Source organism: Rissa tridactyla, chromosome 8 (assembly GCF_028500815.1).
Source record: "Rissa tridactyla isolate bRisTri1 chromosome 8, bRisTri1.patW.cur.20221130, whole genome shotgun sequence".
Taxonomy (NCBI): Eukaryota; Metazoa; Chordata; class Aves; order Charadriiformes; family Laridae; genus Rissa; species Rissa tridactyla.
The window spans coordinates 24,124,638-24,151,393 of NC_071473.1; the positions used below are offsets into that span (position 1 = coordinate 24,124,638).

A 26,756-nucleotide genomic window follows, 5' to 3' on the forward strand; every position below is an offset into this window, starting at 1 on the left:
ATGTCTAAAAGCTAAAAAGGGGGATATAATGCATTGAAAGGACTTAACGTGGGGGAAAAGTTGCGTCGTTAATTATTTTGATATTTATTTTGGCTACAGCACCAATCAGTCACAAGACGTGCGGTTTTGTTGGTGCGGCCTCTGTGTGTTTGTCCTCTGCATCACCACAGCCATTTTTTCCTAAAAGTGCTCCATTTTGGCAAAAGCTGGAAAATGGATTTTAAGTAGTTTCATGGTGCTTTCGGATGATTATTATTTCCAGAGCTGTGCTGTAGCATTCTAAGATATTTTTAAGTCCTCCATGTAATTATTATTAAACAAGCACCTGTCCCATAAACTCTGTTGTCCAAAACAATTACCAAGTAATTTCTGATCCCAAAGGATTTTTAATTTAAAATGCTGTGTGCATGATACGGAGCAGTAAAATGCTAGTTTTACAATGTGGTGCTCTTTGTTCTAGGAATGTTTACAAGGATTACCGTTTCCTTGAGCTAGCCTGTGACTCCCAAGAGGAGGTGGATAGCTGGAAGGCATCTCTGCTACGAGCCGGTGTCTATCCCGATAAATCCGCAGTAAGTCAAACAGCTCACTGGTTTTCCAGTAGCTGCTCTGTTCAAGTGAGAAAAACATGATCATATCATCTGGAAAAACACAACGTCTGCAGATATTTCAAGAAACGATGGCCTTTTTGTTGTACTCTTCTGTGGTGACTTTGAAATATTCATGATGAAATATTTTAAGATTGATTTATGCATCAAACCTCAATATTAAAACCCCCCCAAACAACAAACTAAACCTTCCAAAATGTTATTCATTGGTTCTGTGCTGTAAAAGCGTTGAGTGATCTGGGGTTTCCTGAGCTTCGTTGTTTCTATTAATGTCATCTAAGGTAAAGATGTGCTTTGAAGAGTTTGTTCCCTCAAGCTCTGTATTCGAGAACTGACAGAAGCATTCCAGGCAATCATGTCTATTTATTTTACTGATTCACTGCATGGTTTTTTGTGTATGAAACACATGCTAAACCTTTCCAAAGGCGGTTTTACTCAGCTAATCATCATGTGAAGCAAATTGAACAGGATGCAATAAAAAAAGCCTCTATTAATTTAACAGAAAAGACAGAAAGTCAGGAAACGGAATATACCCAACTACCATTTCATATTTTTTTCGACTTTTTTATTTTGTTTTTTAATATCAAATGGTGGTTTGAGAAGTATCCAGAGAGAAGGGTGACTAGCAAAAATACCTGTCATTTGAGCTTCTGAAAGTTTCTCTAATGCATTGTTCACCTTCCTTCAGTAAGTCTGCTGGATTTTGATGGAATTTGTTCTTCTTCCTGCTTGTTTTCCATGGGAAGGCCGGGTCCCTTGAGTCGGGGGTCGATCTTGTGCTGTCTTCCATCTCTTCATCTTTCTCTTCCTCATATTTCCCTTATAATTGTGGTACCTCCATGGCTTCCAGTATAACGCTGCCTGCTATTTATGCAAAGAACCCTCACCTTCCCCTCTTCATACCAAGTTTCAAGGCTACCATCAAAAGATCAATCAGAGAATCCTTGAACTGCTGGATTCTCCAATTATTAGAGGAATAAGCAGTGATGATGATGGTAATGATGATGATTTTTTAGGAATAGTTCAAATATGAATTTTGCAGGAGACCTACCAGGTATCTGAGACTTTACCTTTTTAAAAAAAAGTAAATTTTGGTGATTCTTCAGTCAGTATGTTACCTGTCCCAGTAGATCAGTTCCTACTTTAGACCACCAGAACTCATTTTACAAGGATTAGTTATGAGAGGTTCCCCTAATTAATTACTAGGAACAAAATATGGTATTGTTACGGTGGGATTTTTGTCCTAATCAGGTTTTAATAATGATGTCAAAAAAGCCTGTTGCTGCCTCTGGTTTAATCTTGTATTCTGTAACATGTTTATCATATTCATATATCTGTTATTTTATCTTTAAACAAGACAGACTAGTTGGATTTCTAAACTTCTCTCTTCCTGTCTCTCACTTCCCCCTAAAAATATTTTGTATTCAAAATATGTTTATAAAGAATGCTTGGTTTTGTTTCAAGTTGGTCTGTCAAAGGATCTTAGATACAAGATGAGAAACTTTCTCGAAAGACAGAAGTAGAAGGGAGTCAAAATTCAGGTCTTCTTTGAGCTGGAATTATCTTTACATTATAAAAAGGGTGAATATTATTGTTCCAAACCCCTGTAATTTGAAATTCACTCAGTAGACTATCAAGCTGTTCAGGAAAGATGCTCGATGCTACTCTGGTCTCGCGAAGCACTTTGTTCCTGCAGGACTAGATGTCCAGATGTGCAGACTGCAAGTCTGCTCTTCAAGTTTGGAATTTTGCAAAGCAAAAGCTCCAAGGCCCAGAGTACCTTAGAAGCTCCAGTGGAACTTAAATAAAAATCAGCAGCGCTTCATTAAAATCCCGTGCATACTCCTCAGTTTCACACCTTCCTCTGACAATATAAAATAGTTTCAGAGATCCCTCCCCGCCCCCTAAGTCTTTTAGTCTCCTTCGAACATTTGAGAGACTGTGTTTTTACGTAGGAGAGACTGCCAGGAAACGGCAGCAACTTGCGTTTACATCAGTGCTTCCCCACAGCTTTGCGATTCTGGAGTTAAAAAGGCAAAGAGGTGCCCTCGCCCCTTCCCAGCCTGACCTCCTCCCTCTTTTTTCATGGGCGAGCCACAGCTGGTAACTTGGAGTATCCGAGGCTTTGGCACCAGAAGGAGAAAAATTGCTGCTTAGAAATGAAAAATAGATTAATGGGGCTGTAAACCTGGAGCACGGCAGTGGTGGAGCTGGCCTGCTTTCTGTAACTGCCAGAGCAGCGCGCGCAGCCTGGAATTTGGAAGCGAAGCCGTGTGCTTTCATTAACGGTTCTGCCGCTCGTGTGCAAGGACGCTAGTGGAAAACCCAATGCAGTTGCCCCTAACCAGGTTGCTTCTGCAGTGGCAGGAAAAGTAGGAATTCGTCGCTGAATTAAAGAGATTTGTTCTCAGTTCTTACCTTGGGCAAATCTCTCAACTGAGAATATTCATTTTTCAGTTGTTTTTTTTTTTTTTTTTTAATAGTGCTACTTAAAATTGTGTGATTGCAGTGGTAATGGGGCTCCATAGTTACTGCCACTAATATGAAGTCTCTATTACTAATTTAATGCTGTAAACTAAGTCCAAGGTTGTTGATTATTAATTTTTCTTTTTGCCTAAATCAGTCTCATTAATATATTAGAAATTAAAGGCCAGATATCACCCCATTCCTCCATTTTGCTTCCATTTGCCTGCCTGGCCTGGCCCCCTGCATGTGGGGAAGTACACTCACTTTCATATATTCGCTCTCTTGTTAACTGTCTTTAATCGCCCCTCAATTTTGCTCTATAAAACCCCAAATTCCTTTGCAGTTTGCCAAGTCACCTCCTTCCCCCAGGAGCTTGGCTTTTGTCAGGACATGGGCTTTGACAGCCACCCGGCTAGCAGTGAATCAGTGTTTTTATTTTTCCAACCCATATGCAAGTCAGTTTGCTTGATATAAATCACACTGTGGCCAATTCACTTTGAAACGGGATATTCATTTACCAGCTGACTTTACTGCCGGGTTTCTGGACTGATGCATCCAAAAACCTCCTTTTTTAAAAAATGACTACAACTTTGTGACTAACCTTTCCAGACTGTATTTCTCAACTGTAGGCTGCTGTTTATTTTGGCTGACTTCCCACTGTATAATATACGCTCTTCATGCCAGCTCATGGCAAAACTCACAATTAAAAAAAAATAAAATAATAGCACAGATGTTTGTCGTAACTTGCTGCGCACACTTTACCTCACTAGCACCATCCATTCCTTTTCCCCCTCTCCCCTAATGCCATCTCCTCCTTATTTTTATTACTGATCTAAAAGTTCAATATTTGCTTTTTTAAAAAGCGTTGGATTGTGAAACTTTCCGTTCGTTGGCAAGTCGTAAGGAGGGGCTGTCATGCAAGGGTAAGCAGACATGTTTAGCGGGTTGCTTTGCGTACTGGAAGTTCAGTATTACGAACGCACGAAAATCCCTCTGGCTTCCGTCCCATCCCTAGATCATCTCAGGCCTCATTTTCTTCTCCCTTGTGTTAGTGTCCACCGACTTCCCTGGAGCTGCTCCTGATTTACACTGGAGGAAGCAAAATTGGAATCAGAATGTTTGAGCGGAGAGGAAATTTTGAAAAAAAAAAAAAAATAGCGTGAATTTACAACTTAACTGAACATTTTAAATCCTTTGCAAATGCCCTGTGCTCCCCTGGTAACTATCTAACTAAAGGATTCAGTGAATGTTCTTTTGAGTGAGTTCCTCGTTCGGTTTGAGCTGTTTTCAGAACTGTACAAGTTAGACCGAATGCATGTAAAATAAATGTATCTAACATTTCTTTTTTTTCCCCCTCTTTCCTCCTTGCTGCATCCTGCAAAGGGGAACAACAGAGTAAGTTCTTTGTCCTTTTACAAAATCCTTTTGTATCCTGTCTCAAGGGTTTTGTCAGGAAAATCGGTTTCTCTTTTGGTTCACGCAACTACTGCCTGCATACTCTTAACAGCAAATTCCTATTGCAAATGTGGGTGCAAAAGTGTCTTGTAGAAAACTATTAACAGCTCTTTGTTTTAATTTTGGGGAAGGAGGTGTGTTGCTGAGTGTTGTTTTTTAAGGCGGTTCAGCAAGAATGATACTATAAAACAGTATTGGGACCGAAGATTATGAAGGTATAGTAATAAAGACCTTCTGAGGAAAGGTTACTACAGTCTGATGAAACTCATTACAGCTGGATTTTTTGACCATACATCAAAGCTTGTATTAATGGGCAGTTATAAAAACCCAGCACTAAAGTCTTAAATAACAGATTTGCTGGCGTTGTTGGCTAAGCTGAACTAGATCAGTGTACTGGCTTTGAAGGTGCCTTAAAATGGATGGAGGAGGGTGGGGTCAACATTTGACTTGGCTTCTAGACCCTTGATGTGTTCCAGCTGGACAGCAGCAGAAGGGTGTGGGGTGTGGAGAGGGAGAACTCAAATATGCATGGTAGGGTTTGGGGTTTGGTTTTTTGTTTTTTTTTTTTTTTTTTTTTTTTTTTTGAAACTAAGCAGCACATAAAAAGACAGTTTTGCTGATGTTGATCTGATAAACTAACAAGCGGTTCCCAGGGTTAGTACTTTTTTAATGCCATTTTTACTGAGCTTAAAGAATGGAAATTGCACATCTCGCGCTTTGGAATATGAGGCAGAGAGAGTTTGTCATACCACGGAAAGAAGTTACACAGCTTTTGTGCCTTTCCCCCCCCCCCCCCCCCCCCCCCTTTCCTGTTTTGTTATATTAACCCTTAGGAAGATACATCTGGAGCATCAAAAGATGCTTCATAGCAAATTCTGAAATTAGGCCCTGAAATATTGCCTGGCAGCATCTCATTGTGAGCTTGAAGCATTTCTGGTGTGTTCGGGAAAGGCCCAGGTGGGGTTTAAATGTTCGGAAGGTTGGGGAATTTTGTCTGCTTTTACTTTCTGTATTTTTAAACCAGTTTTTGGCCACTTCTGTTTCCATGGCAGCTGGGCTCAGAAGCACGAAAAATCTTCTGTTTTGTTAGCCTGCCTGAGAAAAGGGGCTCTTAGTGTTGGGTGGGGAGGGGTTAAGAGAAGTGGTGTATTGATGGCACGGAGAGAGAGACTTTACATAGGAGATGGTGTGAAATGTAAATATTAACTGTGTACACTGAAATATCAAGGTAATATTTATAATGTCTCTTTACGATATGCTGACTTAGGGCTTTGCTGCTGCAGTGGATGCTGATCTGATATCCAGAGGAGAGGGTTAGACTGTAGTTGCTCTGTCAAGGGAAACGGGGATGGATGGGGCACCAAAGAGCTCTTGGGGCTGGCACAAAGAGAATCTGGAGGTCAGGAGTTGCATGGACCAGCTCTGTTCTCCAGAGACAGCAGCTATGGGGCACCCCAGGGAGGTCAGGGACAGTAGCATCTGACATAGAGTTAATTGCTAGCATAAGGCAGGATACCTGTAAGCAAATTGAGGAGAAACCTGTGAGATGTGAGTTTTGGTGGAGCTGTTAGCTCTCCTTTCACTCTGAGCAAAGGGCAGTTCTTGCTGTAGGTTCAGAAATGATCTCCATCTGGCCTGGGCTGTCAGCCAGAAGGTAACTCCAAAAGAAACCTCCAGAAAACCATCCTGATCTTTCTCTTGGATCCACTTCCTTGTAAGGATTCTTGTATCCTCATCTGTGTCCCCCCCTTCTCTTTCACACAGGTCATTTGTGCTGGATTCTGGAGGTTACGTTGTCCCAATTAGACAGATAGAATTAACCTGCAGCTGCCTGCAGGGGCTCAAACCCCACAAACATCTTGAGATTTCTGCACCTAGTGGCACAGAAAACAAAATGGGTAAACCTGAGAGGTGACAAGAGTGTTTGAGAAGGGGTCAGGGGAGGAGAGGAATGGCAGGTTGAGGATGATGATGGTTTCTCAAAGCTTCTGATGCAGCTTTATGCCGCTAAACTGCATAATCCTTCCTTACTGTCCTGGTACGGATTTACTGGGTAGGTAGCAGAGCTGTAACACTCCTTCTAGCGCTGCCTGGTGTGGCATTCATGCTGTGGGTCATGTCACATGTACACTGTGGGTCATGTCATAGGCACCTATGTAAAGATCCCGTACCCACCCATTCAGATTGTGGCTGCCTTTATACCTCTGCCTTTAGCTTTGCACTCTTCAATTTAGAAAAATAAAAATAAACATTGGAGTAATTAATTCCTAAGAAAAAGGGGGGCAAAGGGAAGCCAAGAGGGTTTATAATAGCACACTACTAATCGTTTTTATTTTTACTTTTTATTGTTGCACAATCATTAGCGTAAGTGAGATTTCTCACATGGTTAAAGATAAATATATCTTCAAAAGCTTTGTTGGATAAAATCTGTAAAAGGGTCGTGTAGAATGAGGTAATGGAGACCTACCTCATTCAAGAAGCACATGTTGGCAAGCTCCCTCTTGCTAATATTAAAAGCGAACTCTGCTCAGCAGCCAGGCGCAGGGGGAGCGGAGCATTGCCCAGGGCTGTGCGGAGCCTGGCAGCTTCAGTCCAGGTGCTGAAGGCACGGGAGTTGGGCATCTTCACCAGCCTCATTTAAAAAAACAAACAAAAAAAAATCCCCTCAAAACAGCCCTCCAGAACTTGCTTTTTGAAGACAACAGCAGCAAAACCTATGATATTCTCATGAAGTCCGCGTTCATTACGCTTCCAACGTTGTTAGGTTAAAAGATTAAATAGATACTGTGACCTTATGAAATCTTGTTCCAACTCCCTAGGCACTTGAGCATTAAAATAACAACCAAAAAAACCCCAAAAAACCAAAGTGACACTTTTTACTGTAAAGATTCACCTTTCCTTTGTCATCCATAAGCCCTGAGTTGGCCAATCATTTCTGCCTAACTTGAAGAATTGCTTCAATGCTGAGATCAGACTTGAGAAAATTCAACTTCTCAAATACAAATCTGATTAATTTCTTTTTGTGGATAAAAGGACTACGAATTTCTTATCTTCTAATTATTTTGCACGACTGTGCTTGCTGATACCCTTTACAAAGCATGTATGTATAACTAAGTATATCAATAATATATTTATCTCAGTTAATGGAGTTGTCCCAGTGTGGATAATGTTGCGCATGTGAACGTTCACTGAATATAAAGTCAGTTAGTGTAATTTAGTTGGAATTTTCTCTCAAGAAAAACAGGATTCCCTTTGAAAGAAGGAAAATACTCTCCCTGCCAGGTCGGTTTGCATGTTATTCCTTAAAATACTTCTTGGTGACATATTAATTGCTTAGATTCAAGTCTGTCCTTTTTTTTTTCTTTTTTTTTCTTTTTTTTTTTTTTTCTCTCTGAGTGGTGGTAGTTTTACTAACCCCAGATTCCAGATCAGCTGCTCCATTAAGAAGACCAGATGTCCTACTGTCTCTTGAGACAGACAGTCCTGGAAAACGGGAACTTAGTGAAGTCAGGATGCTCGTTCTACCTACGTATATGACAACAGCCCTCTCAGTTCATCTATTTCATGCTTGGCTATCGACATGTAAATGCAGATATAGTGCCAGAAGCCATGTGGATCTTTGCATTGTAATACGGCTCTGATGCGCTCTTTCAAATTTGGCCGCGCTTCTGAAGGGTCTTCAGTTACCTCCCAGACATAAACTTTGACTCAGGCAGTTACTGGCTGTGGTGATGCTCTGCCAGTGTCCCAGCCAGATTCAAACTGAAAGGAAGTGGTTCTGCTCTGGGATTGCTAAAGTCCAGGCTCGAGTTAAGGTCCCGAACTAAAAAAAGTAAAGACTCATTTGGGTCGGTTGCTTAGTAGTAAGTTGAAATGCAAACGGTACTGATATGTCAGAGGGTAAAATGTTGTAGATAGAAGTGTAAACTGTGCACTTATGGTTTTACTTCCTTTTTATTTTTATTTAAACTAATATATGTTAGAAAAGGAAGGCATTGAATTCTAGGAAAAGAAGAATCCACTTCAGTTATGACCAAAATTGGCCCCAGGCCAACTAGGTTTAAAAATAACTTCTAAAAGAAGTGTTAATTTTTATGTGTATATATATATCTTTTTTTTTTTAAAGTGGAAAAATGCCATATTTTTATAGACAGTGTTTCAGTCATTGCTTTGAACAGATGAATTGAATTTTACAATGAAGTCACGGTCTCAAGGAGCAGACGGAGCGAGCGAGCGTGCATGCGCACACATGCTGGCTCCAAGGCGGTCCAAAATACAGGGAGGAAAGGAAATGGCAGGCTGTTTTTCAGTCCCTTCCTTGCTGCCCTGCCGATTCAAGGATACGAAAACGTGTTTCAGATAAAAAGCTACTTCCTTGTTCTCCTAAATATTTACTAGTTCAAACAAAAACTAGATGCGACCTTGTTCCCCGAGAAGCAGAGCAGCCCTGGTCTATATTCTTGTAAGAGTGAAATAATTGCTGGCACGAGAGAGTTAAAAATGTACAGGGGAAAAAGAGATTCATAGTATTGCATCAGTTGCACTGACTGTAACAAGATGCAGGCTTGAACGGACTGAATGATTTCAAAACCAGTCCCGGCGAAACTGGTAACTGCCTATCAGGGGTCGGGGGTTCAATAGCTGTCACAGGGTTTTACGTTTCTGCTCTTAAACGGGACAGCTGACATTAAGCAAACTCCAGGAAATTCAGAAACGAGCAAACATTTCTGTAATGTCTTCGTGGTGGGCTCTTTACTGTGCTTTTGGCAAAGAATCTGCATATTGAAAATATTTTTAAATTCTTCGGGTTTTTTTACAGCACGGCTAATTTTTTGCACCACTTCCACTCTGATGAAGGATTTCATTGAAGGTTTACGGAACAGTTGAAAACTCCCTGGTTGTGAAGTTTGAGATAACGGAGCACAATTGTCAGCCCTGTTCTAGACATACAGTGAGATTGGCACAGGGGAAGGCAGTGAAGGTGGCCAACCTCTAAGGATGCTTTCCCAGCCCTGGTCAATGAGCACTGAGAGTTGGCTGGTGGAGAAGAAGGTGCTTCTGGACTGTGGTGCACCAAGCTCTGCCACAAAAATCCTTTGGACTCTAGGCTGATACCTGCAGCTTGGAGTCCCTGTGTCTCCAGGTCTCGGAATAGCTGCAGTCAGGAAGGGCTGATTGCCTCTTTAGTGTATGGGGTCACCCATGAGGGGGACCACAGGTATTGCAAGACTTTGGGACAATCTTAAAATATCTTCCTTGTCTTCCAAGTTAGTAATTGCACAAAACCCTACTCCTGAGTAATAACTGGCAATAAATAAAAATTTTAAATATTTTTTTCTGCCAAAAACGTCACCAGGCTCACCCTTCCATAGCATTTACAGTGTAACAGGAAATGTAGTCATTGGACATGAGGGTGGAGGGCAGCTGGTGAACGGCCAGATGCTTCTTTTTCTCTCATTTACAAGGGAAAACAAGATGATCAGGAGAAACTGAATGCTGTTTTTTTCCCTGACTCTGTTTTGGACAAAAACCTAAGACGTGCAATGTCTAGTCTGATGCATAGTTCATCCTGGATTTCTTTAACCTTTGCTACTTATCCTTTTTGTGGAGATAGTTTTATACTTACTCTCCATATGGTGAGTCACACTCAAGTTCCATGCTCTGTCTGTAAAATCCTCCATTCTGGAACTGCATTCTCCACTCATGTAACTTCCCTTTCACAATGTCCCCTGTTCTGTTCTCTGGTGACTCCTCAGCTCCTGTCCCACCTGTTTCCCAGCTCCATTGTGGCCTTTGATTGACTTATGTCTTCCCTGACCTTCTCTGTTTGTTGTGTTCTATGACGCTTGATATATCAACTCAGCTGATTTTAAAGAACTGGGATGTCCCACCAGAAGAAGCTGGCTATGGACATTCTGTGGTGTTTGATCTGTGCGATTCTTTGGTGACTTTCATACCCGTGTTCTTAAAACCCCTGGTCCTGCAGTTGAGAAACAAATGGTGTTACTCTGTTTCCTTATGTTCTTCCTCTTTTAAACCCAACCTGTGCATTTCCCTTTTTATAATCAAATTATTTGTAATTCAAAGAGAGAATTATATATCATTGAATATGCCACTAAGATCAAATAATGTATGTGAAATTATTTGGGTAGGTGTAAGCTCTGTGGTGCGTAAAGTACCATGAGCTGTTTGACTATCTGCTATTTAAATGGTGACACAAGCTGTCAGGTCCATATTACACCATTTATATAGGAGGTAGTCAAACTTTTCCATTGTATTTGTTACACAGTATTATCTTGACCTGTTCAACAGTTGGTGTTTCAATCCTAGGCAGCGTATCTAAGGACATTTAGGGAAATCAACTAAAGGAACGAACCCAGAGCAAGGAAGATAAAGTCCATGAGAAAAATTAATCTTATGCAATGTAATTTAGCATTCAGTTGTAGTTGGGTGGTTTAAAACTGCTTGACTTCCAGACCTAGATATTTTCCAGTGGAAGCAGGAAACCCCAACGTAGTAACTAGAAGTATTTCCAGTCATAGGCCAGTAGTCCCTAGCTGTGTTCTACGGGCGCTGTACAGGAGTAGTCTGTAGTTGCTCACGACCACAGGCTGAAAACAACTGCCGTACTGTAATTCCAAATTACAGTTATTAAAGGTTATCTGACTGATTCAGATAGGAGATTCTCAGAAGCACTGTCAGTGCTAGATTGTCCTTACCTTTGCTGTGAGGGCCACTGTTTTAATCACTTTTGCAACTGCATACAGCCAGGCATCCGCAAAGAGCTCGACCTCTCCTATTTATGGTGTGTCTTACTGTGGTTAACCAGATGGGGATCTATATCTCTCGTGACGTCTCTATTCGCTATTTACTGCCTTTAAATTTAGCTTTTAATATTGCATAAATAGAACCGTTTTCAGGTAGGGCTAGCAATTTCCTGGGTGTTTGAAGCTGCCTCTTCCAGTGCTTCGGTTCCATCATCAGAGTTCTCTGATGTGATCCCAACTGAGCTCAAATATCTCATTATGCCCTTTTTGGCATGAATCTTTCAGATCTTGATGCAAGGCACAGTGCAGAGTTCCTGAAAGCAATATTCTCCGCCAGGCTGATGGATCCGGGCATGTTGGATCCATCCACGGGTGATCACACATCACCTGTGACCCAAGAGATGTGGCTGCAAACACTCAAGAGATGTGAAGTTTTCATGCCAGTTGTGTGCACCAGGGAGCTCTATTTGCACAGTTCCTTGATGTTCCTCAGCTGACGGCTTTGATATAGCTAATGATCTGACTCTGTGAACAATGACGCCAGCAGGCAGCCTCAAATGTGTTGGTGTCCAGAGCTGTGGGACTATACATGAAGCAGAGTTGGTATATTTATACGTGGGCCAATGTATGTCTCTGTATGTATGTACAAGTCACCAATTTCCTAAGCAAAGCTAAGTCCTTAACGCTCGTTTGTAGGACTACTTTACCTCTGGAGCAGTGGCTTCTGGTTAAGCACTCACTGCTGATTAAAATGTTAAAGCTAAGGCTAGCAGCGAGAACAAAATACAGCATTGTCTGCGGTCCTTAACACTATCTGCGTCGCCCCTGGTATGGGGAAAATCAAGGCTCTGGTTTTAGGAAGCTTGCCCTTCACTTGTCTTCAATAGTTTGAAAACATCAACTCTCTGTGCTCTTTGTTACGTTGTGCTCTGCAGGAAATGCCTCTTTACCTGTGGAGTGAATGCATATGCTCAGAAACGGTTTAACTGCGACCAATCTAGGTCATGGAAAGGCTGGAAGATGGGCACAGTGAAGTCAATGGCATCAATTTCCAGAGAGTTAGAATTTCACCCATTGTGAGTGGGTGCGTTGTCCTTAGTGTTGTCTGTTTTTAGAGGACTGTTGTTTTTTTTTCCGTGCTTTCTGTAGTCTGATTAGTGTTCTGCTAAAATAAAGTTCTCCTTTCCTAGAACCAGTCCTGGCATTGTCTGATTGGGGCTGTGATTCCTGCCCCATGTCGTATTTCTTTTATTTAGTTCCATCTTATTCGTACAGTTTCTTTTGTAAGCCACAGCATGATGCCTTTCCAGCAGCTGTTTTTAATATTGTGAATAGATACTATTTGTCTAAAAGCTGCAGTTGTGGACCAGGATCCCATTTTACAAACTTAGAGTAAAAACATGGTTCCTTGCAGTCAAAGAATGACATGAGAGAATCGATGGATAATTACGGAAGTGTCCTGTCTTTGTTTTTTGTTAAAGGTTTGTGACTAGCCATTGAGTGCCTCTGGAAACAGAGGGTCTTGAGGCAAAACTACCTGTTTGTCACTGTTCGGACTAGCAGAGGGCATGGGATTTAGGATTATTTTGTTGCTAATGAATTCTGTAAAGAAGAAGCATGATTTCTTTCATGGGAGTTCTCTCCTCAAGCCTGAGAAGGCAGTATTATGAGTGGTTTGGAGCAGGTTTGGCAAGGTGTCTTCATCTTCTGTTCTTCAAAAATACCTCACTCCAACATCTTTTGAGTATGCAGCGATTTCTTTCTGCCTGTCTTTTAAGAACAAGTGGTGGTTAATCCTCCTGTTCTGAGTATTTACCAGACTCTCTTCAGTTCATCTCTGAAATTTGACACTAGTTCATTCGAGCGTCTGCCCTTACCTGGTGGAAGCATCTCAGCTTAAAGGATGATTGGAAATTTGCTCAAGTGGTTTTGTTGGGTCAGTTGTTCAAGTGATTTAAAATCAGTCATCGTTACGAACTAGCCTAGACGTAAGCATGCATGTGAAGTTCTCTGTCCTTTTGTTTCAAAGGATTTTACCCAGGACAGAGCAAGCGTGTCTGCTTTCAAAGAACCTTGGAGTCTTTGCTCAGGTATACTGAATGGATTTCCTTTAGTGTATACAAGTATCAACATTTTCTCTTCAAAATTCAGATCTTTTCTGATGGGATACCTCTGGGGAATTGCCTGTATTTCTAGGGATCTGTGTCTAGAATAACCTATAATTATTCCTTCCAAGTCTGGACCTCTTGACTGTAGGCCACTTCACTCTCCCTTTGTAGACAGGGGGTCCTTGGAAGCAGAAGCTCAACTGTCCCACGTGCCAGGTTCCTAGGTAATTGTCTACGGGCAACATGACAGTAAAGCGAGGGAACTCAAATTTACAACAGAGTACTGAAGAACTCTCTGGTAAGGTTCAGGAACGTTGACGTTCAATGAAAGATAAAAGGACGCATGACTTCTCAGTGTGACCTGTTCCTCTTACGTGCGTTGCTGGGTTTTCAGGCAAAGTCATTTCCGCCTATCCTCTTTCTAGTTTAATCTGCCATTTTGCATGTTGGAATGGTTAACTTGACCTAAATGATGCTCCTGTTTCAAAGCAGTTACTTCTATCTTACTTGCAGCTGCATTTTTTTCTGGGCGAAGCTCTTGCTTCTTCAGTATTGGTGGCCTTTGGGGTATTCTTTCATAGCTTTTTATAAAATATATTCCATCGTGTATAGAAGAGCATTAAACTATCTACCAGAGTTTACAGATAGTCACAAATACCTGAAAGATTGTCACAAATACCCTGTTCCTTCCAAATTCAACCCCCAACTGACAATGGAAAATTACAGTTCAAATATCAGTGATGCTACCTCTTTTGTTGCTGAGCATTTTGCTAAAAACACTGCTTTACTATGGTAACTCCACCGTCCCTTGGGAATAACTCTTCCATGCTTCCAACCTTGCGTTTTTTTTCTTGACAAGTTTCTGGCTATATCCTGGAAAATTTCTGGAGTCTGCTATGGATCTACAGCAGCTGAAAATACGGGGAGCAGTATAAACTAAAGCACCTTATGTTTGGTATGAAAAGTAATAACTTTGGGCAGGGGAGGTTTCCAGTGCAAATTAAAATGTCCGCATTCACACTTAACAAACTAAAACTCATTAGAGAGTGAGGTAAAATTACTAAGAAGTTGCTACCAAGTTTCCACTGTGTCCTCCTGGACATCTGCAAAAAGGAAGCAGCTTTGCTACAGAAGGTAAGCTCTGCTTGACACAGAATGCTTTTGTTAATATTCCTACCTGGAATCTCCAACAGTAGAGTTTTTTAGTCAGTCCAAGTTCAGGCGTCACGGTGTTCAGATCTGGTAATTTGTTTGGAAACCACTGTAATCGCTCTGATTTTTATGAACTTACTTTACCGAGTTTAAAATCTCTTTGCTGGAAGATACGCTTAAAAACACACAACATGCTTCCAAAATGATGTGCTAATCAAAAAATAAAAAAAAGAAAAAAGAAAAAGAAAGAAAAAAAGCTCCTCATAGCCAGAGAAGTTATACATTGCAAGTTAAATCCATCCCTTCTTTGGACAGAATACTATTTCTTGCACAGCCTGCTGTGTGTCTGATAACATATTCCAGAGAGGCTGTGCGTGCAGCGAGCTTTTCATTCAGTTTCTTTGGGTGTAGCACAGCAGGATATTTGAATCCGTAACATTTAGTTATAAAAGATGCAGAATGTATTGAAATCCAGGCATTTATGTATCTTGAGAGTACGACTGCATGTAGTCAAGAGAGGAGCACTCTCCAGTGTTGTAACAAAAAGCATTCTTTTCACGTTTCTTCCCAGTTTGCATTAGACATGTCATAAAAGAGCTAGAATATGAGGCAGACTTTGCAAGGAGCCCCGGCAGTTCTTACTGGTTTTTGGGTTTCCCAAATAGAACTGTGCTCTGTAGGTTGTTCTGCTGCCAAAGGTTTTATCATGTGGACCAAGTATCGTAACGGAACAAACACCATCTTCATGTGTTTTTAGACATGTTATTTACTGGGGTTTCCCTGAAGAAAGCTTAGGGATTCTTTCCTTATGAGTCACTGACCAAGTGATTGTTTTTATATAAACTTTCCTTCAGCTGGTTAGAGTTGGAACACGGTGTCTTCTGCTCCTTCTGGGGTCTGACTTTTCTCTTAATTTCTTTTAATGGTTGTTCCTGCAGCCAACAGGATGGTTTGAACCTCACGGCCTTCCCCCCGCACCCTCTCCGAGTTCCGCAGTCTTGAAAATCACTGGTTGCGCCAGCAGACGCGCTGGTGGCCATCACTCTTTGTGTGTAATTCCACTATTCAGCTTTCTGCCTCGTGGTGCTTTTTCAACTCTGCACCTTACTTGTGGCTTAGGGAGAACGTGCCGCCGACATTAGCCAAACTGGAGTTTGCATTTTATGTGCTGAAATGAAAACAAAAAGTTGATATTTGACTTCTAGCGGCATAAAGGTTAAAAGCTATAAAAGTGCTGTGTTTCCATAATGGAAATGACTAAAGCTGGAGAGACACATGCCTTCCCTTACACACCCCTGAATCCTTTCCCACCCTCTTTCGGTGGCTGCAGCGGAGTCGTCTTTTGCCAGCGGAGTGGTGCAGAGTCATTTTTAATTACCTCCTTCCATTGCTTTTGATTTCAAGCCCAACTGATGGCGCCAGGGGCTGAACCACAGGGAGATCTCCAGGCAGCTCCTGCCTACGTTCAGCAGCCTCGCCAGGCAGATGCTATACAGCCCACTGCACTTCCTTGCGGTGTTTTTGTTATTACGTTTTAATTTTTTTTCGCCTGAGACAGGAGCTATGTTAAAATCTAGAAAGTCTGTAATGTGCTTGTACATGTGAAATTCTAGGTTATGGTCACCAACTTCTCTTCTGCTCCCTTCAGATATTTATACTCTGCGTGTACATGTATGCAATTATATGTGTGTTTGACTTCACGGGTAACATATCCTGTGTATACAGATTTGTTAAAACGCATGGCATTATTTGAAGCCAGTAAGTATGCTCAGTTCTTTGAGTCTTTTTCAGAAACCAAGATTGGATTTCTTTATTTTTACAGGAACAGGAATGGTTGAGCTGGAATGAAAATGTTCATTCCACTGCATCATTAGCTACAGGCAATCTTCAGTCGAAGCCTAGCCCATTTTTCATGCTAAAGCTCTAATAGTTTGACTATTAATCAACATGTAGGATGAATTTCTGGGGCTGAGAGAGCTCGTCTGCATGCCTGTAATTTAAGCTGAACTCTTTTTTTATTTTTTTTCTTATGAAAGGAAGGTAGCCAGAAAATAAATTATATTTTAAAGAGTTCACCTCCCTCTCACCCCCTTCTACCATTCCCCTTCTGATAAACACCCAAAAGTTTTCACTGGACGGATATAAAGATGAAGCTGGAGCAGCAGATCCTCAAACTTGTCATTTGATCCTCCAGTATTTCTAAACCAACATTTTGTTAGATGAGACAAGTCACTGACGTGGTGATTGTCTGAGGCGTGATAGTTAGTACTGAGGGTCCAGTCCAACTTGCTTTTATCAATTGAAATGTTAATTTTAGGGTCTTGGATAAAGTTTTTCCTCCCCTTCTGCATTACGGGGAAGCTGTAACCAACAGCCCACGTGATAATGGGAGCATCGAGATCTTTAATCAGCTGTTTACCTGCCTTTTCAGCAGCCTGCTCTTTTTGCACAAGGGTCACGCGCACCAAGTTGGATAAAGACTTCTGGAAGGATGGCAGAAAACGACAAGTCAACCCGTGGGACCAGCTCGCTGCACTGACAGTGACACTCTCCGTTTGCTCCTCCTGCCATTCAGTTCATTCTCCTCCAGGCCCCTCTCCTCCATACATACAAGCCCATAAAAAGTGAAGATTCAGAAGACCGATCCTCCAGTTCAGAGACAGGAATGGGAAAATCATGCTTGGAAGGGCAGGAACTGTTTCCTTACACCCCTTCTCTCTCTAGTCTCACCAGGCTCCCTACATCACTCTGCACAGACCTGTGGAACGTGCAGTACTTCTCCAGTCCCCGCTGAAGAAAGCGGTCAAACAACAGTTTCTGTGCCCAGTGGCTTCTTAAGAAAAGCGTTTTCCAAAGGCCATGTTCCTCTTTTCCCAGGCCTAGTAAGCAGCAGGAGCAGCTTTGGGTCAATCAGCTTGTGCATGTGAGTTTTTGGAGACCGCTAACCAAATATCTTCGCTCTTTCCTCCCAGATATGCTCCCCAGCTTAGCGGGAGAGCTGATGCAGAGCCCTTTCCAGCTCTGAGGCAGGGGAGTATGCTTTGGAACATGGACAAGGACCTTGTGGGGGAGGAAGGAAGAGAGCCATACAGTTCATATAAGATGCAGAGCTATTTCAATTTAACTGTCTCGGGCTCTCAAAGACTGCAGTGCTTTAGCCTGTGGGGGCTGAAAAGCAATTTCACTGCGATTGTGCTAAAATCCTCTTGTTCTGGCCGTGAAGTTTCATTTGACTGTTAAGGAAATAGTGCAGCAACCCTGGAAACAAGGGAAATGTGAAGCGTTATCTTTCACCGGAAGGCACGTAGCCTCCTCCATCAGTGATCCGGACAAGATCGCACCAGTACCGTACAAAACGGTGTTTTCTCTATTGGACCTGTGTTGCACATAACGGAGACTACCAATGCATTTGGGCTTTTCATGACCTCCTTATAGCAGTGTCTCAGAATTATCTGATGCTCAGTTAGAGGTGTTTGGGCTTTCTTTTCCTTAGTTACTGCTGGCTGATGAGCTCCCAGTCCAGCGCAGCAGCTGTCGTTAGTCTGTCAGCGTATAACTACTATTTTATTCTGTTTTTCCAATCCTGGAAGTTATCCGTTACTCCAGGACACTGTTCAATCCCCCGTTGTATTGAGAGTACCTCACAATTTTGTGTTATGGGCTGGAACAAATTTAACTGGTAAATTCATGCTATTTTGTTTCAGTAAGACAGATCCGTTGGACGCTTTGGTGAAATCCTTCAAGGCTGCTCGTTCTTCTTCCTATTTACTTATCTGTTAGTTTCTCACTGTACCATTCTTTCATTAATACCCATCTTTATAAACTTAATTGCCAATCTCCTAAGGGTATCGCTTTGCTGAACCAAAGATGCATCAAGGTTCCTTTAGTCAGAAAATCAGTTAACTTACTAAGCGAGTCTGGCACGCTCTGCCATCTTGCATTTTTGCCTTTTTTTTTTTGTTGGGTGAGTGGTGGTGGCAGTGGTTTGGTTTGTTTTTGGGTTGGGTTTTTTGGGTGATATTTTGTTTCGTGTTTTGTTTCTTTTTGTTTTTTAAAGTCTTTCTTTAAAAACACGTTCAAAAGCCTTGCAGACAGTCATGGTTCGACTAACAAACCTGTACTTACCTGAATCACTTTTATTCCCATGTTGTGGAGTGTGGATGCTGTACTTGCTGTTCCGTAGACCCAAGTACCACGCTGACACCTTCATCCTCTGCTCCTGCACCCACTCCCTGCGCAGGAGCACGAGCGGGTGTGTTAGTCCTGCTGGGAGCTGATGGCTGGATATGGGAGATACTTTTAGGAGATTCTGCACAACGTGTCTTTCTTTTTTGAGGGTAGCGACATGTTCCCTCAGTGCTTCCCTTCACATCTCCTGTCCTGCTTAGGAAAGAATGATAATGATACAGTAAGTTTTCTTTCAGCCGAAACAGTTAGTACAAGAGTGCAAGAAATTTTGTCTGTGAAACCTTGGTAGCCAAAATACTTTGCTCTGAGGATCCCAGTGGAAATCATCTTGTCTCAGATGGCAAGCTTCAGGGCTGATGACTCAGGTTTTCCCCTGCTCTGGTCTGGATGACAAGAAACTGCCTATGACAGCCATGAGGAGCTGAAAGCGGTAATTCATGCTCCTGCGACACAGCATTTTCTCCTTTGATGTTATCAGTGAATTGCACCCAGAAATACAGCCTGTGATTCCAGACCACAAGCTTTCCTCTGTGCCTCCTGTGCTGCTCGCCTGCCCACCGACTGGTTTTCCTATTCGGGGATTTTCCTTTTTATACTGGTTCACTTCCCATTCCTCTTCAAACACTTCCAAACATACCGTTGTGTTCCCTCAGGCTAGTTGTTCTGTTGCTGCGGGTTTTGCGTAAGCCTTCACTTTCTCCAGCCATCGTCATTCATGGTTTGTGTGAACCATGGATCACATCACTGTAGACTTTCTTGGCAGTAACCATCGCCCCTGCATGCACGCGTGGTATCTGCATGTAGGTGTAAAGGAGTACGTGCTTTTGTAGGCATCTGAATTTAAATCCTGCTCGTTTACACTGAGGTATGCTTCTGTCTAATTCTAGAGAGTATTAGGCACAAATAAGAATTGTTTAATGTCAAATATATAAGTATCAATTGAAAAATCCATGCCCTCTCAGATGCCTTGTCAACACTTCACGTCTCCAAATGCGTCGTATCCAGAAAACTGTGGTGTTAACCTTTTCTAGTCCATGCTGAACATGGGAAAAATCAGTCCTTTTTTGTGTTTGCATGGGATCTTTGTTCGCTGTGATTAATGGTCCACTAACAGTGTCCAATACGAGTTCAGTGCAATGTACAAAGTGCCTTTGATGCCAGACATTCTACAACGCTGTGCAGAAACTAAAGCTAATAGTTGTAAGCCTGAGAGGCCTGGAATGTTTTCAATTTACTTTTAAACAAATGACTTTATTGTGCCATTCTCCCATGGGAGTAAATTCCACAGCCTTAGTGCCACATTAGACAAAACTTTTTTACCTGCTGATTTCTGTTTATACTTGGAGAAGAGAAATTAACCTTGGTTAGGGATTGGGGGGGGGATAGGACGGGGCTATTAAACTCGGTGGGAATTTTGCCAGGGGCTTCGCTGGGAGCAGAGTGGGATGCAGGAGGACAGGATGTAGCCGAAGGATGATTTGTGATGCAGGGCAGAGTTCAGGAATTCTGTGCGCCTGAAAATCAGACTCGTGAAGGACACCTGTAGGAAAAGCTTTAAAACTGGTTTTGCCCCTCCTGAAATGTAAGGAAGTGGTCGTTGTAGTCGAAGTAAATGACAATGGATGTTGGGAGGAAGATTCCTAGTGACTGCAGTTGGAGATGGATAAGGCCCAACTCCTGAAAGGAGCAATTCTCAAGTAAGTAATGGGTGTCTGTAGCCATACAGCAACGGCATCTCTCGACCACAAGGAGAGAAAGTGTCTCTGAACCCACCACATTGCTATTGTAATGGTAAAGACTTTCTGACTGAGACAGGGAAGTTTGGAAAGAACGCATCTTTAATGCTTTTGGGATGGTCTAATACCATGGATTTGTAAAAAATATATAATACTTGCAAAATCCCTAAGTAAGGAACATGGATCCAGCCAGTGTTGCTCCAAGTGGGAGGGCCTCTAATGCTAATAAGTGCGGCGTAGTCTTCTGATAGGTATAATACAGAACCTATTCCAGTAACTCCTTTTGATCGAAACATGAGTGTACGTTAATTACTAGCAGAACTCAAACACTAGATTTTTTTTTTTTAACTGCTCGCTAGGCCTTTTTTTGAACTAAACTTTTTTTTACAAGGCTTTTGTTTTGTGCATGTTATGTGCTTTTGTTGCTTTATATAAATCCGTAAGCAATCACGACAAGGTTTAAGTTTTGTTTTGACTAATGTTTTTACTTTGGCTGTCTGCAACTCATTAGTATTTTATGTTCCACACCGCTGCGTGGAAATCCAAATTAAAAAAAAATGACAAGTTTAGGTGATGCTTAGATAAAAGCAATCGCAGAAATTGGACAAGTAAATCCACTCACCTGAAAATGGCTTTAGAGTCTTTTGTCTTTCTCTGATGTTTCTAACCACTGTCTGCTCTTTTCCAAAATAATAGCTCTCTTGCTCATCTCTCTGTCTGGCTTCCCCTAAAACCTCACCTCAGTTACAAAATGAACGGTGTAAGCGGTGCAAATCATTTACAGTGTCCTCAGAGCCCTAAACCCTTTGCTGCCACTGATTTGGCCTCTAGAGGAAAATACACCTGAACTTTTTGTAGACTGTCAAGAACGATAGGGAAAAGGGTCCGAGAGCTATTTCCGTTTCAACTTGTAAGGCCGGGAAAGTCTGTCCCGTTTGTTTCTCCTCACTTGGTAGCTTTCTTCCTTTTTCCAAAAAAATGGCATATGTGGATCATTACTGAAAAGAAACCAGTGTGTGTACGGAGGGCAACAGCTTTTACATAGCCAAAGGCTGCCATGAGTCAGACCCGAGATCAAGCGTGTTCCTCGGCAGTGCCGGGAAGCTTGTGGGGGCAACGGCAGTGCCAGTTCCTTCCCAGGTCATGCCTCTATGTGGTTTATTTCCACGAGCAGAACAATGATTTCATTACAAAACGGGATTTTCTAAGAAGTCTTAAGATGTGTTTCAGGAGTTGTAAAGCCTCTCTCCCTGCAGTGGGGAAGAAATCGGGTAGGAGGGGGGGGGGGTTGTTTGAACCAGGCTGAATGTTAGTGGGCGGCGGCTCTCCATCCTGCCCCAGCAGCAGGTGCCCAGCTGCCCTCCCTCCAAATGGGCGAGGGAATATCACCAGGGCCTGAGGTTGTATTGGCTTTCCACGCTGGGTAGAGTAAGGAGCAATTATATGCTTTTGCCTGAGACTCCTCAAACTCTTTCCCTCACCCTCTCCCTTCCCACCCAGCTGGAAAAGCAGGATCCTCAACTTGCAGGACGTCTTGGGAAAAGCGAGGAGGAGGGAATACATTGCGATGGAAGCATCTCATCTCCTTGGTCTCCCAAATGCCTGTCTACAGTAGGGATATAATCTGTGCTTCGAGGTGGCTCCCTGGGGGGCCCCAGTTTGGCAGGCAGACTGGTAGGGAACACATGCGCTGAAGCCAGAGGGTGTCTCAAATGAAATGATATTTGAGTCTCGCCATGCAGGTCTTAATGTAATCCATGAGTCTTAATATGGCCATAAGGCTATAAATTCAGGGATTTTGACCTCAAAGTCTTTGAGTGTGTTTAAAAATAGCTCACCCATCCTCATTTTATCACTTCGTATACTCTGACACAATTTTGGAACCTGTCTCCATCCCATCTAACAGGGGAACACTATAATTAAGAATCGCTTTTGAAAGGCTGTTCTCGCTTAGCTTAAGGCAGAATAAGGCTTTATGTATTTTGCAGGAGATTATAAACAATTCATCAGCTAAAATTAGCAGTAAAAAGGGAGCCCCAGTTCTTTCCTGCGCTGTGGTTTGCACCACAAAGACTTAGTGTTTTTAAATCATGACAGATCTCACGAAAAACCTTGAAAGCATATTATGTATGTGTCACTTTGGCTCAGCTAGGAATAGTCTCACCTCTAAGCCAGAAGGCCATGGGTTCAAGTTCCATGCCCGCCCTTGGTTTTAGCTGTCTCATAGTAATTTTATTACAGAAAACATTTTAAAATAGAACCATAGAGGAGGAAGAGTGAAACTTTTATATCTGTAACTGCACTATGAGGCAGTCAGTCATTGGGATGATACGTTAAACCACTGTTCTTGCTACCCAGCTTTGCTCAGCAGGCATAAACCCTCTAAAAAGGGAGGGCTTAGCCCTAATGGTGTGGCAGTTTTTTCCCTTCTTGAAAAAAACAGTTCTAATCCTTGGGAGCGCGTGTGAGCTGCTCTTCCCTGCCCGAAAGAAGTTTGCCTTCTCATTGTGTTGCCATGAGGTTGGGGTTCCTTGATTGTATGTTGTGGTACAAGAGCTGAAAAAATAAGAGATGTCAAATGAGTCTTGACTTTGCCTTTCGCTGCTGACCAGTGACAGAAGGGGAAAAAAATTTAAAATCAATCCTTCGAACTGCAAAGGCCATAGGTCATTTAAAAAGTTAATTTGCCAAAATACCCAACGAAAGTGCGAGGTTAGGGTTGTTTGTGGCAACGATAAAGCCAGGTGATGTTAACTGCAAAGGTAAACTCCATATTGCGCCTGCTGGGGCCTGGGGGTAGAGCGCGCATCCCTGATGTCCTTTAACTTCCCCACAGAGAGGAGGTCAGAGTGACTTAAGGTTTGAACTTTACAGTTTCATTTTGGTTCGTGCCAACAATCATGTGGTCTTATAACACAGAGTGTTTATGTTTATTGCTTACAGACATGTGTATTAAATTACCAGCATCTCAGTGTCTCTTAAATACAATTTGCTTTTATTTGACAGAGGGAAAAAAAATAATCTTTCATTTTCTCCTGGTTTTGTCGAATACCTAGCAGGGTTTTGGCATATTTATACAAAATGGAAGCCATGTCACAAAGCAGCATCTAATTTCATTTGGTCCAAGATTACGTGCTGAATAGTTGCTCACAATTCATTTCTTCCCCTGAAAATAATTTTACCCAATAATTTTCAGTTTCTGTTTTTGTGGCATGAATCCAAAATGCCTCTGGGTGGATGATTTTCTTTCATTTAGCAATATTTGTAACACTTCAGTAAAGCTCTCGGTGTTTTCAGATTCCTCTTCTGATCTGTTTTGAGGTTTTTCTGCTCCAGGAACGTTGCGGCTCACATTTTGCTTGCAAAGTTAAAGGAGTTCTTAGATGGGGAGTACGGATGGTGGTGATCATTGATGCTCAACAAGGGTAAGAATTCCTGCCAGAATTTGTAGGCCACCGTCACTCTGCCTGATGGAGGGCTTATGGAAAACCCATTAACGTGTATGAGAGCTTTGAATCTTAGGACCTGAATTATCAAATGAAATATTTCGACGAGGACTCTGGACAAGATATGTTTGGCGTATGACTAACATCTGCGAAAGGTAGATTTATCTATGTAAGATGCTGGTGGTTCTTGCATGTCCACTTGCTAAATTAGATTAAAATTCCTGTTATTAATTTTTTTCAGATAAGCAATTACTGTGGGTGCTACAGAGACTATGAGAATTGGGGCAAGAAATGGGATAATCCATCTTGTTGCGGCAGGAATGTTGGCCCGTTTGAGTCACATCTGGGATGCGGGTGGGGTGGTCTGTGCAAGGCTGGAATTGGTAATGGTCTGTCAAAAATTGAGGTAAAGGGTAGCCTAGCCTGCGAGGGGAGGTGGCCACAAGACAGATTTCCATACTAAGATGCGGTCCATGCTGGGAGAAAAAGATTGAGAATCCTTCCCATAGAGCCGGGTTTCGCAGCATTGACTGCGAGGCAAAGGGGAAAGGAAATGGTGCCGCTTCGGAGCACAGTGATCCAACTGTGTGAAATCAGTGTGGGTGCTATTAAAATGCCATCTTCCTCTCCTTTCCCCTTTCCTTCCTCCCTCTCTCCCCCCCTCTGCTGTCAGCCTGGCTGAGGAAAAGTCAAATAACGTACGACTGTGTTCCTTGGCATCACAACTGCAATTTCCCTTTAGGGACTTCAAACTTGAGAATGGGAGGTTTTAAATCTTGCTGATTCGTGCTGTTCCAGCAAGCATATGTGTGAGGAGAAAGAACAATGCCAGTTCGAAACAGAAATCACAAGTGAGAAATCACTGCTGCTAAATCAGGTGTTGCAGAGGCCAGTGGAAAAATCAGATGCTAAGAAAAGGAGGAAATTACTTTGTTTAGAGCTGGGAAGGTTAATGAGAATGAATTAGAAAGTGCTCTCTGTGTATTCAGCCCCTAAGGATTTGAGCAAAGTTAGAGGGATTTATTTACTGATTATCCAGACTATACAACTGGCAATAAGATTAAGTGAGGAATTTTGGAACATGCTGACATTTCTTATTTGCATCATTTACTATGGAGATCATTTGTCGGCACTGCACTGAGTTTGTGGTGAACCAGGGCTTAGTCTGGCCCAGCAGAGACAGATCTGGTACTTCTCATGGCTCCAGGGACGTGGGGGTGAAAACAGTTTAACGTCCTCTTTTGCGTCTCGGAGAGGAAACATCAAGTTTGTCTAGGTGCTTATCAGAGGAGAATTTCAGAATATTTTCCTAGACATCATTAATTATGGAAAAGAGTGCAGTTATAGGTGACACATTGCATTAGATCAACTAAAAATAAAAGACAAGGCTGTAATTTATCGAGCCTCTGCATTGGACGCTGTACAGAGCTCCCCCACTACGAGGCCTCCTCCGAGTCCGTCCCTCCCAGCATGCACACGGGTACGCACACTGCCCTTCCCCTCCTCTAGGCAAGTTTCTTTAAACCAGGCTGGTAAATACAGAAAAGTTACCATCTCAGCTGGAAGAAGTGAAGGGGGACCATGAAACAGGAGTTCAGTACAGAATCTAGGAAAAACAGAATTGTGATTTCATAGAATCATAGAATGGTTCCGGTTGGAAGGGACTTTAAAGACTATCTAGTTCCACCCCCCTGCCCTGGGCAGGGACACCTCCCACCAGACCAGGCTGCTCCAAGCCCCATCCAGCCTGGCCTTGAACACCTCCAGGGATGGGGCAGCCACAGCTTCTCTGGGCAACCTCTTCCAGTGCCTCACCACCCTCACAGGAAAGAATTTCTTCCCAATACCTAATCTAAATCTCCCCTCTTTCAGTACTGATCCCTGATTTCTATTCTTTATTCTGGTACTGATTTCTATTCTTTATTCTGGGCGCCTACCTCTAAAATGATCACATTTTGTGAAACATGCGCAACTCTTCTATATTATACGCATAGACGCATGAAGTCATAACCTGGGCTTTAAAATGCAAGCCTGGTCAACGTGTTTTCCAAGATTTGCCTTCATCAAGCCACCGTCCGTGCACTGCGCACTTATTTGCCACATTTTAATCTCATAAAATAAGACAACTCCTTGTCCCCAAAGGAATCTTTCAACCGAGTCTTGTGCACTCTTGCTGGAATAAGGAAAATTTTGTTAGTGACCCTCTCTTGTGTGGTTACTGTTGAGTAAAAGTCCTCAATAGTGATCAGTTCTACCAACATTTCTTCTAAGAATGGTTTTGGTAAGGAGGTAAATATCAGATATTAAAAGCAAGGTGTTATTTTAGTCTTCGCTATGACTCTTAATACTTCTCTGATCAGCATCACGGATGACTAATTCTCCTGCTTTCTATTTTCATCGTCTTTGGTAGAAACTCCAAGACTTCTATTTGCTTTCCTTCTTAGGGGAACTGCATACCACAGCTTTAATCCTTTAATCCTCAGATGTCCAGTTGATGCCTCTACCCATTGATTACCTCCTTTTACAGCAAACAGTCTCGTTCCCATCACAATTAATGTCCACTGCTGGAGCAGGCTGTTGTCTCTGGGAATGTGTTTCGTGCATTTCGTAACAACTACACAAATAAATGTCATAGAATCACAGAATCATAGAATGGTTCGGGTTGGAAGGGACCTTAAAGATCATGTAGTTCCGTCCCCGTGCCCTGGGCAGGGACACCTCCCACATTTCAGCCTGAATTTCAGCCTGAATATCTTCTTGGCTAATCATCCTGCTTCAAGTCTTCATCATCGTGACTTGAATTCCAGCGTAACTCACCAGTGTTTGAGAC

The 26,756-nt window shown here is 42.3% G+C and overlaps 1 protein-coding gene across 7 annotated transcripts in view; it reads left to right on the plus strand.

Annotated features, from left to right (window-relative positions):
- The window catches only part of DNM3 (dynamin 3), a 184,157-nt gene that overhangs the window by 123,665 nt on the left and 33,736 nt on the right, over window positions 1-26,756 (plus strand). For all 7 annotated transcript variants that reach the window (XM_054210653.1, XM_054210652.1, XM_054210648.1 and 4 more), the window contains one exon: window positions 461-572. In XM_054210653.1, the coding sequence (XP_054066628.1) occupies window positions 461-572 (112 nt within the window). The remainder of the gene's footprint in view (window positions 1-460; window positions 573-26,756) is intronic.